This window comes from Labeo rohita, chromosome 7 (assembly GCF_022985175.1).
Source record: "Labeo rohita strain BAU-BD-2019 chromosome 7, IGBB_LRoh.1.0, whole genome shotgun sequence".
Lineage (NCBI taxonomy): Eukaryota > Metazoa > Chordata > Actinopteri > Cypriniformes > Cyprinidae > Labeo > Labeo rohita.
The window spans coordinates 6,723,614-6,743,329 of NC_066875.1; the positions used below are offsets into that span (position 1 = coordinate 6,723,614).

The 19,716-nt window shown below is 39.1% G+C and overlaps 1 protein-coding gene across 1 annotated transcript in view; it reads right to left on the reverse strand.

The window, feature by feature from the left end:
• The window catches only part of cpne7 (copine VII), a 76,270-nt gene that overhangs the window by 36,777 nt on the left and 19,777 nt on the right, over positions 1 to 19,716 (reverse strand). The window contains exons 5-11 of the mRNA XM_051115866.1: positions 16,173 to 16,247; positions 5,517 to 5,600; positions 5,335 to 5,424; positions 4,642 to 4,740; positions 4,372 to 4,458; positions 1,674 to 1,733; positions 497 to 630 (exon numbers count right to left, since the gene is read on the reverse strand). Coding sequence (XP_050971823.1) covers positions 497 to 630; positions 1,674 to 1,733; positions 4,372 to 4,458; positions 4,642 to 4,740; positions 5,335 to 5,424; positions 5,517 to 5,600; positions 16,173 to 16,247 — 629 coding nt within the window. The remainder of the gene's footprint in view (positions 1 to 496; positions 631 to 1,673; positions 1,734 to 4,371; positions 4,459 to 4,641; positions 4,741 to 5,334; positions 5,425 to 5,516; positions 5,601 to 16,172; positions 16,248 to 19,716) is intronic.

Consider the following 19,716-nt stretch of genomic DNA (forward strand, 5'->3'; position numbering starts at 1 on the left):
CATGAACATCTTGGATGACAAAGAGGTGAGTACATTATATGTAAATTTTGGTTCTGGAAGTGAAACTACTCCTTTAATATGCTTTAGACCTTTAGACATGTAAAACATCCATGTTTCACACCACTACTAGGTGTTTTAGTAAAATAATTGTGTTTACATCATTACATCATTGCATGATTAATGTATGTAAACAAACTGGTAAAATAAACCAAAAAGAACCAGTTCACACAAAATAATCAGATCTCCTTTCAATCCCTTTAAGCATCTGAATATTGGTTAAAATTACCAATGGCTGTCACATCACCCAAAAAAGCAAAGTCAGAAGCAGAGCAAATATATCTAACGAAAGATTACTAAGACTTTAAACTCTGTCACTCAACATTTATCCATTACAGCATAGTCACTAACCTTCAGAGACATTCTGCACTAAATTCCAAGAAAATTACAAGCCTACGTGATAGTGTCCACCTCCATCAGCAGAGACACCAGCACTAACCTGTCATAATCCTGGCAGATCTCCCCCACGGCTATCAGAGCTTTCAGATACTCGTTCGGCTGATATGGGTTGATGTAGTGCAGGGAACAGCTATTGCGAGGGTCCCCATTGGACGCCGTGAAGTCAATGGCAACCTAGAGAGATAATAGCATGACACACTCTTGATAAAGCTGCAAAGCGCAGGACAAAAATGTAATGGCTTACATAATCTGATCGATCGTCAAGTAAGTTTAATCACTTTAGTTTTACACCCGGAACAGTAGTTGTCTCCATTGTAGACAACTGAAAGGAAATGTCAGTCTACAAAAAGCCAAGCACTCAAGAGCTGTCTTTCCTGGGAAGTTGCACAAAACCTGACTAGAACAGTTCTGAAATCCAATAGCCATCTTTATAAATAATTAAAGTGCATAAACCGGACAGTATGTACATTTTATTTGTTTAGAGATGAGCTGGGTGTATAGTCATTTATCAAGCAGATGTTATAATTCAAAATAAAACAGCTACCATATGCTCTATAATACAGAAATACAGCTCATAAACACTTATATATTGTATTAACTAAAATTATTAACTGAAAATCCTAAGTGAATCTTTCATCAAAACATTGACTCCAACTATTTACTTATAAGTTACAGGCTTTCACTACTTGGCATCTGATTATCTTTAATTTAACAGGCAACGGGAGAATTCAGATATTTAAATAATGAATATTCAATAGAATTCATTAATAATCTTGGCCCATTTTGCTGCTCTTAGGGGAAGCATAAGGGTGGGGGACTCAAAACATATTCATTTGTTCTGTTTCCTCCAACCATGAAACAATCACTTTCTGACTCAATATAAAACCCAAGAGCAGCTGGTCAAAAAATGTAACAAAAAATAACAGCTGTGAACCAGGACAAAATAGCACATTATAATCTTGTTCTAAGAATCCTAGCTATTTTTACTAGCAAACAAGAAGAAGAAAAAACTACTTAAGAACATTGCAGTCTGCCGCACAAATTCATGTATAATCTACTATAAATGAGCTGCATTTGGGATGAGGAGGCAGTTATCAAGTCCAGCACGTCTGGCATTAATATCTACATGCTTGCTGGAGAACATGGGCAGTAAATCTGTGAAGGGTCTGGATCGCACCACAGTGCTAAATGTGGAGCGCACTGCTGTTCCCACTTACTGTGAAGTGTATTTGGCAGCCTCCCATGATGTAGTCCAGGAAGGAATACACTCTGTGAAGCTGCAAAATGAAGAATGGAGGGTGAGTCTCAGAAACCTGCCACATTTATCTGCCTGGCTCACTGGAAATCGCCATCTGCAAGACTACCCGCAAATGTTCAGCCTCTCATGTAAACATTACATATCAAACACACACATGCAATGTACATGCGATATTAAACTAAGCAAAAAGCACAGCTTAGGAAACATACAAAACATTTGGTATTCCAAAAAACACCGAATTTACTTCGGGATAACATGAAAATACTAAGGTATTGTATCACAGATACATTACTTTTTGTATGAGTGGACCAGCATACATTATTTTCTATTCCATTCTGTTATACAGTAGTAGTAATAGTTTAGGAATAGTTTATGCCGGTTATGCTATTATTTTCTAATAGCTGTCATTTTTTACAATTTTTTTATGTTGTTTTTTAAAACTTTTAATGCCAAAGTAACATCATTTGCATTCCTTGTACTCTTTGTATTGTGGAATTTAACCACCACTAAAGCTCAGCAAGTGAAATATCACTTGTAAATGAGGAATATATATACTACAGGCCAGCAGCAACAACACAATTATTTACCTAATGTTGCATGTCAAGTATCTTATTGAATTATTGCACATTTGCATTAAGTTCAGTGTTGTTTTTCTCCGGCGTTTTATGTAGTTTAAGAAATTAAAAATCTGCTGACGAGTAAAGAGTGCTGTTGTATAAATTTACACTAGTAGTCTCATCTAGAGAAACTGCCAAACCTAATAGTTACATATGGGCCTGTTGTTTTGTTTTTCCCAAAACATGATGCTTTATCTGTTAATGCATTCATTAAATCAGTTCTGAAATTATTCATGTACAGTGCCCTTGGTAATATAAGCATCTGTGAAAATAAATCTGCATTCTGTTTAACTTTTTGATCTTTCATTTAAAAAAAAAATCACAAAATTCAAACTTTTTATGAAAGTAAAGCAATGGAAAGTGGGGGGAAACTTACATTATTAAATAAATGTTTTTCTTCAAAGCATGTTGGCCACACTTATTGGCACCCCTAGAAATTCTTATGAGTAAAATATCTCTGAAGCACATTCCTATTCATTTTTTTTAAGCACACCAGGGTGACTAGGGGCATAAAACTGTCCACCCATGACTTCCTGTTCCACAGGATTAAAAATATGAGAAACACAAAGGCCAAATTCCCTTAATCATCCATCACAAGGAGTAAAACCAAAGCATATAGTTTTGATGTGCGGAACAAGATTGTTGAGCTTCACTAAATAGAAGGTGGCTGTAAGAAAATAGCTACAGCAATAAAAATCCCCATTTGCATAATCAGGGCAATAATTAATCATTCCAATCAACTAAAGATGTTACAAATCTGCCTGGATGAGGACGTTTGTCTATACTGCCCTAATGCACGGGAGGAGGAGAGCTTGAATGGCCAAAGACTCTCCAAGGATCAAAGCTGGAGAAATGCAGAGATTAGCTGAGTCTTGGGGTCTGAAAGTCTACAAAAAAAAAAAATCAAACAGCCCCTACATCACCACATGTTGTTTGGGAGGGTTTCAAGAAAAATCCTCGCTCATCCAAAAACAAATTCCAGCATATGCAGTTGTCAGACACGACTGGAACTTCAAACTGGACTGATTTCTATGGTCAGATGGGTTTGGTGCAAACAGGGATAAAAAGTACTCCATCTCCACAGTTAAATATACTGCTGAATCTTTCTGCCGGAGGTCCTGGACATCTTGTTCAGATACATGGGATCATGGATTCTATCAAATACCAACAGATAAAAAAATCTAAACCTGACTGCATCTGTTAGAAATCTAATAATGGGGCATGGTAGGATCTTCCATCAGGAAACATCAAAACCAACATCAAAATCAACACAAGAAAATGTGTCACTGAGCTCAAAATGACGTTTCTGCCATGGCCGTCTCAGTTCCCTGACCTGAACCCTATAGAAAATGAGTGGGGTGAACTGAAGAGAAGAAGCACCAGAGCTGGAAATCTGAAGGATCTGGAGAGATTCTGGATGAAGGAATAGCTTCTGATCTCATCAGGCATTATAGGAGAAAACTCAGAACTGTTATCTTGGGAAAAGGACACTGAAATAAGCAGGTGCCAATAATTGTGGCCAACATGAACTAGAGAAAAACATATTTCATAATGAGATCTCCCCACACACACACACACACACACACTTTTTTATTGTTGTACATCAATGATAGGTTAGAATTTATCATTTTTGAATAAAAGATCAAAAGGATAAGCAATCCAGATTTATTTTGACAGCCACCTTTAATCAGATGTTCCAAGGGTGCCAATATTAGTGGAGGGAACTGTATGTACTAATCAATTAATAGCCCTATAGAAAAAAAAATAGTTTCAATCTGAATTGATACATGGGGGGGAGAAAAACAGCAACAACAGACTAAAGCAGCTCAATAAATAAAAAATGCACAAACGAGGCAAATGCATTAGCTTCTTCCCACCCCACTAATGCTTAGCTTAGGCTAAGCTTGATTGTCACACCCACAACAATAAGAACTCCTCTGTCTTTTCATTCACAGCTGGTTGGCCAGTATTGTCAAGTACTAGCATCCCTAAAATAAGTATGGCATATCTACAAAGCTCTATGCACTCTCAGACCCGTACCTTGAGATCGCTGAGAATAACCAGCCCAGAGTTCTTGTAGTTCTTTTTCTTCAATTTGTATTTTGGATTGATGCACTCCCATGTGACCTTCAGGGGCACAGGAAGAGATCAAAGAGGTGAGATGAAAATTGAAGGTGGCACTGCAGCAAAGTCACTTTCACCACACATGCAGAAGGGTTGTGACATTTCTTTAATCCATTCTAGTTCTCAGCAGGAAACAGCTATGACCGATATCAAACGTCAATGTATGGCTGAATGTCTCACACTGACCTTGTTTCCTGAGGAAATCTTCTGCATTTCTTTGAAATTGGTGTAGAATTCGCCAATGAAGTCATGCTTTCCCCTCGAGTCATAATCCCAGACTAAGCACTGCATTTCACAGACAATTACAACAACTCTTATGGTTCCATGCGTTATTTTGGTTTTATTCTTGTCATTATTTCTCTAAAAGGAATACTTGGTGCAAAATGTCTGATTTTTTCATACCAAATCACAACAATAGTTATTTAGCTGAATGTCCAAAATGCTCTCATACAACAGATGTAGACTAGTGTAGACTAATCAAACTCCAAAAAAAGATGGAAAAAGCACTACGAAATCACCATAAAAAGCCATCCAGATTACTAATGTGAGAAACAAATTCCACAGTTGTCAGTTGTAATTGCACATATTCAAACTTGGGAAGAATTTCAGCAAACAACCTAACCTTCCATCTGTTCTTAAACCAAAACTACTGTATCTCTTTATGCTACTTGGAAAATAGTGTGTGAGTTGCGAATCCCAATGTATTTTTGTTCTTTTTGGGATTCGACAGCCACTGATTACTTATATTATAAGAAAAATAACATCTTAGACATTCTGCAAAACAAAACTTTTTTTTTCCACAGAAGAAATTATAAAGGTTTGGAACAGCATGAATAATAGAATAGCAATTCCAGAGTGACCTGTTCCATTAATATTCACCTTTAACTTCCTTTCGTCATCACAGCTGCACAGAGAAATGAGAGACACCTTAAAGGGTTCCCACACTGGATTCAGGTTGTTTTTAATCACCTGTAGAAACAAATCAATATCATTGTATAAACTAAAGAAGAATAATGAACAGCAAAAGAAAGATTATTTTCCCATGGGGTGGAACTACTTACTTCAGTTCTGTGTACAAGCTGTTCTGTTCCATCATCATTGATCCGGTAAATCTCCAAGAATGGATCTGACTTGCTGAAGAGATCCTATAGTCACAAGAGAATGTCAATACAGTTCAGCCATTCAAAGGAGAACATCATGCAAAGGACAATAATTTAAAGATCCCATGGTTTTATGAATGCAGTCTTTTTTCTATATTGATGTATTTCGTGCAACAAGAAGTTGGGTCAGGACAAAGGACTTGTCCTTTTTTACACACCCAACAGCCATTTGCTACTTGATCTCAAGGAGATCTATTATACTTGAAAGCTATCCATTAGCATTCATATTTATGTCAATTTCAGTTGCTCTGCTGGTATAAAAGCACAGATAATTTGATATTCGTCAGTTTAGCTCATGGGCACTCAGTTCTGGATACAGATCTTTAAATGTCACTAATCAATCTGACAAATCAATCTGGAAAGTGATGTCATCACAACACTCGGTAACTGATGGCACCACAAGAATGTGCACCAAGCTCTTTCTGTCAAACTACTTTCTGTCATGAGAACTCTCTGAGAGTTTAGCATGGTAATATACATGGCAATGCTAGTGTGTTGGGTCTTGGCAGAATAGATCTGCTATGTTACTGTTGCTGCTGTGAGCATGTAAGAAATACAGACGCACAAATAACATATATGAAATATATAACATACATTACATTACACCATATCAGATCTATACAGGTGGAGCTGGGGAAGGTGGGGGGGTTCTGAAGCATGCTGCAACTGCTACAGCAAGCATTAGCCGATTATTTGAATGTTGAGCAGCAAGCTCATTGGCTGCTAATGTGAAAAGAAGCCAATCAGCTGCCCATGTGAGTAATGATGTGATTTTATCAGATTGCATATCTTGAGCAGATGGAAAGCATTAAGTCTCTTTAATGCTTTAGAGCCCTCCAAAAAAGTCACTGGTTTAACATTATATCATGTATTTATGATTTATATGTCACTTGCAAACAAATTTATTTAGAATACATGACTAATTTTCCAACATAGGCTTATTGGAAATACATGCCTCTATACATTTCTGCAAAACTGAAAAAAAAAAACAAAAAAAAAAACGTATCTATATGTACAAATCACTGCAGTTTTCAGTTGAAATGAACACTAGAGGCAGTAAAATTCAACTTTTATTCCTTTTCACACAATGTATGATTTGCATAAAGAGTTTTGATTAATAAAGCCTAATTTGAACACAATTACTTACAGAATATTATATTATGGCTTCAAAACAACTTTAACATTCTGCGTGATTTGAAAACGAATACTTCTGAATACTGTCATCACATATACAGCTTCATATGCAGAAATTTTTGTAATTCAGTATACTCAGTATATTCAGTATACAGTAATACTCGGTAGCTCACGCAATACAGCAATGCACTTAAGCGATGAAGAGAACCTGTGAAACTACAGTTCAACAAGACAGCTCAAATCTGCAAAAGGACATTACAATTACACGGCTGCCTCAACAAATGTGACCCTGGACCACAAAACCTTGTGTCTTAAGTCGCTGGGGTATAATTGTAGCAATAGCCAAAAATATACTGTATGGGTCAAAATGATTGATTTTTCTTTTATGCTAAAATCATTAGGAAATTAAATAAAGATCATGTTTCATTAAGATATTTTGTAAAATTCCTGCTTGTTCATCCAAAATGTTCATGTCTTTCTGTCTTCAGTCGTGAAGAGATTATGGTTTTTGAGGAAAGCATTTCAGGATTTTTCTCCATATAATGGACTTCACTGGTGCCCCGATTTTGAACTTCCAAAATGTAGTTTAAATGTAGCTTCAAAGTGCTCTAAACAATCCCAGCCGTGGAAGAAGGGTCTTATCTAGCAAAACGATCTGTCATTTTTTCAGAAAATAAAAAAATGTTTACGTTTTTAAGCACAAAAGCTTGTGTAGCACTAGTTCTGGGATGCGCGTCTATGACGCTACGTACTATTGAATCACGTCGAAAGGTCACGCGGAATGTAGGCGGGACTACATACTGTAAACTCACAGACAAAGTTTATAAAACAAACGCACAAAGACTAAGGAAGTGCAAGTAAGTCAAACGCTGTTTACAAACAAAAAGGTACAATGATGTTGGATGAGTCTTAAGTTGTAGGAGAAAATGAGATGGGGTTTTTCGCCATACTCTACCTTTTTGAGCCGGAGTACACAGACGATGACATAGACGTGATTCGCAATTAGAGCACTTTGAAGCTGCATTTAAACTGCATTTTGGAAGTTCAAAATTGGGGCACCAATGAAGTCCATTATATGGAGAAAAATCCTGAAATGCTTTCCTCAAAAACCATAATTTCTTCACGACTGAAGACAGAAAGACATGAACATCTTGGATCACAAGGGGGTGAGTAAATTATTTGGAAATTCTTGTTCTGGAAGTGGACTTCTCCTTTAACCTTTAGCGACACAGCCACAATACATACCTCAAGCAGCGTAATAAAAAAATGCAGCAATATGTGCCTGTACTAAAAGGTAACGTAATAAAAGCGTGCCATGGTCACATATTAAACGTGTGTTTTAGAGCCACTCTCTGAACATTTCACTTTGAACCTGCCACAAAACGTGCAGTAAGGTACATAATTACGGTGTTGAAAAAATGTATATAGAGGCATATATTTTCATGAGCCTGGGTTGTACTTTTCAGTGGCTGTCAATTGAGGAAGACACTTTTTGCCCCCATTGGTGTAGAAAAACAAAGGCTAACTGTGCTACTGATGCTAACCAGCCAAACCTTGACACCTGTGCCAGTTATTGCTAGTAATTGTGGTCCATTTCCCCTGAAGACTGTAAAATCGACTCTAATGGTGCAGTCACGTTTACCATTGTTTACCGCTGCAAATTCCTAAGCAAAATCCAGTCATTTCAATAGAAATTAATTAAATCTGTAATTTTGCATGAGTTTGAAAAATTTCCCCACTCAGATTTCATGAATCTGTGATGCTGACACTACTGATAAGAGCTACCCAGGCTCATTGGAAATACGTGTCTACACTGTAAAAAACAATTTGCTGAGTCAACTTAAAATAATTTGTAACCTGGCTGCCTTAAAATTTTAAGTTCAGTCAACTCAAAAAAGTTTATTCAATTTGAAATGTTAAATTATACTAAGTGACAGCTTAGATATTTGAGTTGAATCAACTTAAAATTTTAAGGCAGCTGGGTTACTTACCCATCTGTTAAGTTTAGCAAACACAAATATCTAAGTTGTTACTTAGTACAACTTAACATTTCAAGTTGAATAAACTTATTTTAGTTGACTGAACTTAAAATTTTAAGGCAGCAGGGTAACAAATTATTTTAAGCTGACTCAACAAATTGTGTTTTTTATTTTTTACAGTGTATACTGCAGGGTCAGAAATTAACGTTTCCATTAAGAGGTAACATTTGCCCCTGGAATTGATTTCCAGGGACATTTTTTATATTTGTGAGGGCAATTTTTATAAAATAGCCTAGTCTAGCACAAAACTCCCATCATCATGACTGGAGCTACAAAATTAATCTTTTATTTACATCGTATCTGCACTGTGTTGTTTATGGTGAGGGTATTCACTAGCATGTGAACTCATCGACAGCTCCAGCATTTTGAATCTAAGCACCTCTGATTGGCCAATGTATTCCTAAGTCCAACATAAATGTGTTAGATTGGTTATAAGTTTCAACACTGCACAGAACAGTCCATAAAAGCAATCTGATGCAGTGTGAGCAAATCTAAATGTAATTCCACGGTATGACACTTTTTATTTGTTTTCACATATTATTTTAATCACAGCAGCTGTAATATATTGTTTAATTGTGCAGGAGCATTTTTTGCCCCTTCGTCTTGCATTTATAGGGCATTTTAGTTCATTTTCAAAGCATTTTTGCCACAAGCCCTTGTTAATTTCCGAGGATGCTATACTGACGTTTCTGCAAAACTTAAAAAACATACCTAAACGCACAAATCGCTGCAGTTTCCAGTTGAAATGAACACTAGAGGCAGTAAAACTCCAACATCTTTTATTCCTTTTCACACAATATTATGATTTACAGGGCCAGAGTCTCCATCAAAATTAATTCCACAATATTATGTTATGACCTCAAAACCATTTTAACATGCAGCGAGATTTGACCTCTCACTGGATATTACACTTTGAAACATGCAGTAAGGCATGTAATATTGATGTTGCAGAAACGTCTCCACAAGCATGTATTTTCAATAACCCTGGGTTGGACAATAGACAATGGATCGTTTTTTTTTTTTTTTTTGCCCATGATTTTTTGCTAATGCGACCACAAATACAGGTGCATCTCAATAAATTAGAATGTCATGGAAAAGTTAATTTATTTCAGTAATTCAACTCAAATTTTAAAACTTGTGTATTAAATAAATTCAGTGCCCACAGACTGAAGTAGTTTAAGTCTTTGGTTCTTTTAATTGTGATGATTTTGGCTCACATTTAACAAAAAAAACACCAATTCACTATCTCAACAAATTAGAATATGGTGACATGTCAATCAGCTAATCAACTCAAAACACCTGCAAAAGTTTCCTGAGCCTTCAAAATGGTCCTCAGTTTGGTTCACTAGGCTACACAATCATGGGGAAGACTGCTGATCTGACAGTTGTCCAGAAGACAATCATTGACACCCTTTACAATGAGGGTAAGCCACAAACATTCATTGCCAAAGAAGCTGGCTGTTCACTGAGTGCTGTATCCAAGCATGTTAACAGAAAGTTGAGTGGAAGGAAAAAGTGTGGAAGAAAAATATGCACAACCAATCGAGAGAACCGCAGCCTTGAGAGGCTTGTCAAGCAAAATCGATTCAAGAATTTGGGTGAACTTCACAAGGAATGGACTGAGGCTGGGGTCAAGGCATCAAGAGCCACCACACACAGACGTGTCAAAGAATTTGGCTACAGTTGTCGTATTCCTCTTGTTAAGCCACTCCTGAACCACAGACAACGTCAGAGGCATCTTACTTGAGCTAAGGAGAAGAAGAAATGGACTGTTGCCCAGTGGTCCAAAGTCCTCTTTTCAGATGAAAGCAAGTTTTGTATTTCATTTGGAAACCAAGGTCCTAGAGTCTGGAGGAAGGGTGGAGATTCAACAAATCAGGATGCTTCATAAGACCAATAAAAAAATGTCTTTCCCATGATTGTGTAGCCCAGTGAACCAAACTGAGAGACCATTTTGAAAGCTCAGAAAACTTTTGCAGGTGTTTTGAGTTGATTAGCTGATTGGCATGTCACCATATTCTAATTTGTCGAGATAGCGAATTGGTGGGTTTTTGTTAAATGTGAGCCAAAATCATCACAATTAAAAGAACAAAAGACTTAAACTACTTCAGTCTGTGTGCACTGAATTTATTTAATACACGAGTTTCACATTTTGTGTTGAATTACTGAAATAAATGAATTTTTCCACAACATTCTAATTTATTTAGATGCACCTGTATATGGACTAACAGATATGAACAAATGTGACCAAAAGAATTTCTGATTTCATGGGGTCTTTACAAACTAAAAATTTATAAAAGGAAAAAACACATGTGCAATAATACACTTTCAGGTTAAAAATACTGGTCAAGGAAAAAGAAACATGTTTCACGATTATTGCACGCCCATGTGTGTTGCTGCTGATTGTGCTCATAGCTGTGGCAAATCAAATCAACAATATTGTCTGAAACAATCATTCAACATAAGATTTCTGAATTGCATCTCTCTGGAGAAGCCAGAGGACTTTGTTCCTAAGTGTGTGCAGATGTGAGAGAGAGCGAACGAGGCACGGAGAGATAAAGGAAGAGAGAGAGAAATTGGTAGAGCAAAGAACGAGCCATTTAATATCCCCATTTCTCGCTGCATTAGTGTGCGACATCTCCACAGGGACGCTGAAAGAGGAGGTGCCCCCACTATCCGGTTGTCAAGGTAACATCTTGCCAGTGGTTTGAGTGAAGACTGATTTAGACAAGTGATTTGTCTGTTGTTCGCATTCATCACATGCATCACACCTCTCACAACTGTCATTGCATTTGCCAAGTTCACCATGCACCGATGATTCCCGGCTGTTCATTATTCCCAGAAGACATTTAAAGCTCCAAAGAGATGAAATCTTTAGTGGCATTTCGCTTTAACAGATGGCTAAATGCACAGATTAAAGGTTAATTCTGTGCTTGTCTTTGATGATCTGATGAAAGCTATCAGTGTCTCCTGAAAAAGACAAAATATGTGCTAATATCTACAGAGAAGCACATGTGAAGGTACAGCACCAAATGAAGCATTAAAATTCACAGAGAAATTGCCAAGTGAAGAGTCTTTGATAAATGTCACATAACCCAGAGCGACTTTTTGATTTCAAATGCATTAGTGCCTTCTTCATAAAGAGAAATGGCATTCACATCAAAGGCACAGACGTCTCTAGAATGCGTCACGTGCAGAAGCTGTCATGAAGTCCAATATAGTTTGATTTGCTAATATGTCCATTCTGTTCAAATCATATCAGTCTGTACGCACAGAAAGCCAGCGTTATTTGAACAGACAGATCCTGTCCAAAGATAGCAGCACAGACATTATTCTGCCTAGCCGTTTATTAGACTCCATCCATCCTCTCGCTATGATATCCGGACCGGGATAACGGAGCCAACTCTGGGCTTTGAGGATGAGTGTGAAGAAGAAATGCTAATCAGCTCATGTAACACAGCTAACGCAAACAATGTGAAGCATTCAGAACACACATATTAATAACTGTAATTCCAAAGAAACACAAGTAAAACATCATAATCTACTGAGCAATAATTAACAGACCCGAGGGTAAAATGTGAAAACAAGCTGCAATATAAGCAATTACAAGAGAGGAAACAATAAAATACCCCCTCCCTGAAATAGAGCATTAAAATGGCTGGCTGATGAATACATTGGGGCTGATGGCAGAGATTGCTAGAAATGAAAGTGAGAATTCAATTTTATTGCCTCACGGAATTTGCCACCATTAGATTTCAGAATTAGCCTAGTTAATGTTCTGATGGGCAGGCGGACAAGTTCGTCGTTAGGATGGAAATAAATTAGTGATGTGACAGCGTAGCCTCTTCTTTTATGCATATGCAATGTGCAAAGAATTTGGTTCCATATTCTGCATACAGCAGAACTGAACAAGATATACTGCATCAGCATATGACTTGAACCAACAGAAATCCTGCCTTAACAAACTTGGGATGACATGCTGGATTAGCTTTACCATACGGAACCATGCATATTTTTAAGTTGAAGAGATGGAGGATTATTACAGTATAAGAGGCACGGGTCAACCCCACTATGCGAGGATCCCTCATGGTCAATCTGATCTCATGATGAAAACATACAGTCATGGCCAAAAATATCAGCACCCTTGCAATTGTCAAAAAAAGTGCAACCCTTCTCTCAGAAAATTGTTGCAGTTGCAAATGTTTTGGTACTCACATGTTTATTTTTTTGTTTGCATTGGAACAACACAAAAAAACAGAGAAGAAAAGTCAAATCTGATACAGTTCTGCACAGAACCCAAAAAATGCACTGGAAAAAGTTATTGCCACCCTTAACTTAATATTTGGTAGCACCCCCTTTGGAAAAAATAACTGTCGCAATTGCTTCCTGTAACCATGAATACGTTTCTTACACCTCTCTACTGTAATTTTGGACCACTCTTCTTTTGCAGCTGCTCCAGATCATTCAAATTTAAAGGATGCCTTCTCCCAACTACTGTTTTGAGATCTCTCCACAGGTGTTCTATGGGAATCAGATCTGGACTCATTGCTGGCCATTTCAGAACTCTCCAGTGCTTTGTTTGTAACCATTTGTGAGTGCTTTTTTGAAGTGTGATTCAAAATTCGTTGGTAATTATCAGATTTCATGATACCGTTCACACAGTCAAGACATCCAGTGCCAGAAGCAGCAAAGCAACCCCAAAACATCTTTGAACCTCCACCATGTTTGACTGTAGGGACTGTGTTCTTTTCTTTGAAGGCCTCATTTCTTTTTCTGTAAACAATGCCATGATGTCCTTTACCAAAAAGCTCTATTTTTGTCTCATCTGTCCACAGTACGTTCTCCCAGAAGGATTGTGGTTTTGTCACATAAGTTTTGGCAAAGTCCAGTCTTGCTTTTTTATGCCTTTGTGTCAGCAGTGGTGTCCTCCTGGGTCTCCTACCCTTTTCATTCAGATGGCGACAGTTCAGTTGTGACACACAACACAAAGTTTGAGTCAAATTTTCCCAATTTTAACTGGTTGCGAGTGTGATTACTATATTGCCCACACCTGTTACTTGCCACAGGTGTCATATCGTAATTACCGTAATTTCGAGATGACAACATGTGACGTTCTACTTAAAGCTGTTCACGTCCTCAGACTCAGAATTATGCTTTTATATTGCAACACTATCAACACCTAAACAGAGCCTACGTTGGTCAGGTGGTACAGCAGTCATGTGGTACAAGTCGTAGCTCTCAGAAGACTTCCAGTTCACAAGTTGTAATTATGAGTTCTACGAGGACGTGAACGCTTTTTACAAGTTGGAATCTCGTTATTACGGGAATTCCGATATGGCATGAATGCACCTTATGTCCACTGAAGTTAATCAAATCTCGTGTCTGATTTGTTTGTCAGACAAAATGGCGGATTTGGTATTATGATTGGTCAGATCGCCTGTCCGTGCTGGCTGAGCTACCGAGCAAGCTTGTTACATCTGGTGTTGTGTCTATTTTCCATGTTGAATTGGTTAGAACTACCACTTTCGACCTGTGGTGTGACATGTGGACTTAAATAGACCTTGCTCTTAGGCACAATAAGCAAGCAAACATGCTGCTCTGTTTGCATCTTTTCTTTCCACTTAGATATATACAGGTGCATCTCAAAAAAAATTGATTAGTAATATGTATTGCTAAGAACTTTATTTGAACAACTTTAAATGTAATTTTCTCAATATTTTGATTTGTTTGCACCCTCAGATTCCAGATTTTCAAATAGTTGTATCTCAATCAAATATCGTCCTATCCTAACAAACCATACATAAATGGAAAGTTTATTTATTCAAAAAATATACTCTATTTCAAAAAATTAACCCTTATGACTAAAAAGAGGTTCTATGAGAAACTATGAGAAGAGAAACTGTTAAGAGAAAAAACACTTTACATTCTTAATGTACAGAACTTTCCTGGGATCCCCAAATGTGAAAAATTGTACATTTAGATGTACAACAGTTTGTCACTGAGACAGTACACCTTAAGGGACCAATGTGTACCTTACCTTCCTCTAAAGAATACATATTAGTACTTTAGAGTAGTAAAATGTACCCTTAAGGTACTATTATGAACCTTTTAGTGGTAAATAAGGTACAAAAATGTCCCTTTAGTAATTCTGCCCCAGTAGCTGTTGTAACCCTAAAGGTACAATTTTTGCACATTTTCTTCTGAGAGTGTAATAGCCCTTTTGTCGCATCAAGCAGAACAGGTTCCTGCCTTGGTGACCCTGCTAAAACATTCCTACCAAGAGGAACTCTTGAAAGAGTACCGTCCCAGTGACAGTTTTTTTTTTTTTTCTGAGAGTGCAGGAATATGGTTCCAGCACTAGCAAAAGATGTTGATCCAGGAACACGTCCTAGTTGGCAAAATCACAGTCAGCCAATGGTTTACGTGGGTGCTTCGGCTCACTGTATAAGCGTCTCCAATCAGAATCACAGCCTGCGCTTTTTGTTCTGGTACAGATGCCAAATAGCATTTCTGTCTCACTGTAAAAAGATGAATAGACAATATATCGATTTTCCCACCTAATGTGGGGTTGAGGGGATGTGAAGCTTGAGCGAACAAGTCATGACTATCGATTTGCTGTTTTCCTTCATTGCATGAGACGTATGAATTCATGAAAGTCAGATCGGGTTGGGGAACGAACAAAAAAGCTGTGTTTTGAAGATAACCGCCGAGCATAAATGTCGCCCCAGGCTAAGAGGAAGCGAACGGCAGCATATGAAAGAGGAAGAGGGAGAGTGAAACAAGAGGAAAGAGTAGGAGAACCAGATGAGATGAGTGCTGAGAGTAGGACGAGGGTTGCAGAGGCGTTTGTGTACTGTGTGGCAGCGCAGCGGGAAGTGCAGACACCTGCACAACTACAGGGCACGGAGAGAGCTGCGCCGTGGGCTGCGCTGTGTGGGAGAGGCTGTTTGCACACAGAGAGTCAGTCAGCCACCCTACGCTCCCTCAGCGATTCAGCTCTGTTCGCCCTTGCTATCCAAGAGCTTCCATTCTCATTAGGAAACCTCGGCTGAATGAACAGGGTTGCAAACATTACGCCGAAGCCAAAAAATGAGAGTGGGATTTTATGAAGCCACAATAGCCCTAATGGCTCTTAACGGAGCTGAAATTGAGAAGCCAAAACATTAAAGGCGAGTTGAAAGGTTCTTTGGCAGCTGCAATTATCAGTTTCAATGGGTCAAAAATCACTACTTTACAAACAAAGGATACCATTTTCTGTGACTAGGTGTACTTTAAAACCAAAACACACTGAATGTAAACTCTGGTGAGTAGGTCATGCCTGAAGATCTGTTTTTTGTTGTTGTTGTTGTTGTTGTAATAGAAAAAGAAAAACATCACTCCTTACCTTATCATCTAACTTTTTGGCACAGAAGGAAAGCTCCACATAGCCGTTGTTCCCAGAAATCTCTTCTGCGTGAATCTTGGGAAATAAGAAAGGGATTAGCTGAGACAAAACCAACATACTGTTATTGTTTGTACTCTATATATTAAAATCTGGACTCCACATCCATTATTTGCTTTTGAAGTAGCTTATTTCACAACCATTGGCAGTGAATTCTATCTGTCTATCTATCTATCTATCTATCTATCTATCTATCTATCTGTCTGTCTGTCTGTCTGTCTGTCTGTCTGTCTGTCTGTCTGTCCATCGATCTTTCCGTCCATTCATCCATCTTCCAGTCCATCCATCCAACCATCTGTTCATCTGATTATCTTTCAAGACCAGACCATTCATCCATCTGTCCATATACCTACCCAGTCCAGCCCTCCATCCATCCAGCTGTCCTTTCATCATGTCCATACTTTGTGTATCGGCCATTCTGTTCACCAGTCTGTCCATCCATCCATCCATTCTTCCAGCCCATCCGTCTTTTCATCCATCTGCCCAACCCGGCCAATCCATCCCTCCGTCTGTCCATTCATTCATTTACACATCCCAACAATTCATTCATCAATCTTCTAATCCATCTGTCCATCCATCCGTCAATTTATCAGTCTGTGTGCCCATGCAGCCTAGCAGATCTGTCAGTCCTTCTGCTCAGCCCAGTCAGTCCATCCACCATTCATCCATCCATCCATCCATCTATCTGTCCATCCCATCCATCCGTCTGTCCATCTGCCCACCTAGTCCATCCATCCATCCATCTAGCGGTCTGTCCATCCATTCATCTGTCTTTACATCCATCCACCCAGGTCATCCATTTATTTATCCATCCGTCCATTCCATTCATTCATCTGCCTATCCCTGCATTTTTCCATCCATCCATCCATCCATCCATCATCCTTCCACCCACCTACTCCAGCTGTCTGTCTATCCACCCACCCATCCTGCTGTCCTTCCATCCTATCCATCCATCCATATATCTGCGATTCCATTCATCAGTCTGTCCATCCAGCCCATCCATCTATTCATCCAATTGTCTGTCAATTCATTCACCCATCCACCCATCCCATTCGTCTGTCTGCCCAACCCAGCCAATCCATCCATCCTTCTGTCCAATCACCCAGTTACACATCCCATCCATCCCTTCATCCATCTTCCAATCTATCCATCCATCCAACCATCCAGTTATGTTAGCACATCTGTCTGTCTGCCCACACATCCCAGTGGATCCGTCAATCTTCTGCCCAGCCCAGTCAATCCATCCACCATTCGTCTGTCTGTCCGTCCATCCATCCATTCATCCATCCACCCATACCAGTCATCAATCTGTATGTCCATTCATCCATCCATCCATCCATCCAGCCTTCCAGCCATCTGTCCAGCCACCCACCTAGTCCATCCATCCATTCATCCTTCCAGCTGTATGGCCATCCAGTCCATCCATTCATCTATCCTCAATTCCACCTATCTATTCATTCATCATCTGTCAATTCATCTATCCATGTATTCATATGCCCATCCCACTTATCCATCCATCTGTCTATTTGTCCATTTGCTCATTCTATTCATCCATTTATTCATTCATGTCCATCCTTCGTTTATCCAGCTGTACTTCCATCCCATCCACGCATTCATATATCCACAATTCCAGTCTGTCCATCCAGCCCATCCATCTATTTATCCGTCTGTCAGTTCATTCATCCATCCACCCATCCCATTTGTCTATCTGCCCAGCCCAACCAGTCCATCCATCTGTCCATTTATGTAATTGCACATCCCATTCATCCATCTTCCAATCCATCCATCCATCCAATTACACATTCCATTCATCCATCCGCCTAGTCCATCCATCCATTCATCCTTTCAGCTGTAGTCCATCCTGTTCATCCATTCATCTATCCTCAGTTTCTTCCATCTATCCATCCATCCTCTGTCAATCCAACCATCCATTCATCTGAACATCTATCCATTGTTCCACCCATCCATTGTCCTTCCAATCACCTAGTCTAGCTGTCAATCTATCCATCCATCCATCTATCCAGCTGTCATTCCATCCTGTCCATGCATTCATATATCCGCCATTCAGTCCATCTATCCATCCATCCATCCCATTCATCCATCGGACCCAGTCAGTCAGTACATCTGTCTGTCTGCCCATGCAGCCCAACAGATCTGTCAGTTCTTCTGCCCAGCTCAGTCAATCCAGCCACCATTTGTCTTTCTGTCTATCCATCCACCAATACCATTCATCAATCTGTGTGTCCATTCCGTGGGCTGCGCTGTGTGGGAGAGGCTGTTTGCACACAGAGAGTCAGTCAGCCACCCTACGCTCCCTCAGCGATTCAGCTCTGTTCGCCCTTGCTATCCAAGAGCTTCCATTCTCATTAGGAAACCTCGGCTGAATGAACAGGGTTGCAAACATTACGCCGAAGCCAAAAAATGAGAGTGGGATTTTATGAAGCCACAATAGCCCTAATGGCTCTTAACGGAGCTGAAATTGAGAAGCCAAAACATTAAAGGCGAGTTGAAAGGTTCTTTGGCAGCTGCAATTATCAGTTTCAATGGGTCAAAAATCACTACTTTACAAACAAAGGATACCATTTTCTGTGACTAGGTGTACTTTAAAACCAAAACACACTGAATGTAAACTCTGGTGAGTAGGTCATGCCTGAAGATCTGTTTTTTGTTGTTGTTGTTGTTGTTGTAATAGAAAAAGAAAAACATCACTCCTTACCTTATCATCTAACTTTTTGGCACAGAAGGAAAGCTCCACATAGCCGTTGTTCCCAGAAATCCATTGTCCTTCCAATCACCTAGTCTAGCTGTCAATCTATCCATCCATCCATCTATCCAGCTGTCATTCCATCCTGTCCATGCATTCATATATCCGCCATTCAGTCCATCTATCCATCCATCCATCCCATTCATCCATCGGACCCAGTCAGTCAGTACATCTGTCTGTCTGCCCATGCAGCCCAACAGATCTGTCAGTTCTTCTGCCCAGCTCAGTCAATCCAGCCACCATTTGTCTTTCTGTCTATCCATCCACCAATACCATTCATCAATCTGTGTGTCCATTCATCCATCCATCTATCCATTCATCCGTCCATCCGATTCATCTGTTCATTTGTTCGTCTGTCTAGCCCAGACCCTCTCTGTCTTTTCATCTACCCACCTAGTCCATCCATCCAACTGTCTGTCCATTCTGTCCATCCATTCATATATCCTCAATTCCATTCATCCTCTCTGCCCATCCATCCATCAATTTATCCATTAATCCATCCACTCATCCCCTTCATCCATCCACCCAGCCCAGCCAAACTATCCATCTATCTATTCATCTACTTGCCCATTCCTTTCATTCTATCCATTCTATCTATATCTGTCCATCCATCCATTTTTCCATCCATCCATCCATTGTCCATCCTTTCAACTCAAAAAGATAAGTGGAAATTGAAGAGAAACTGCAGACACTCGATCAGTCTTGAGTGCCCATGTTGTAAAT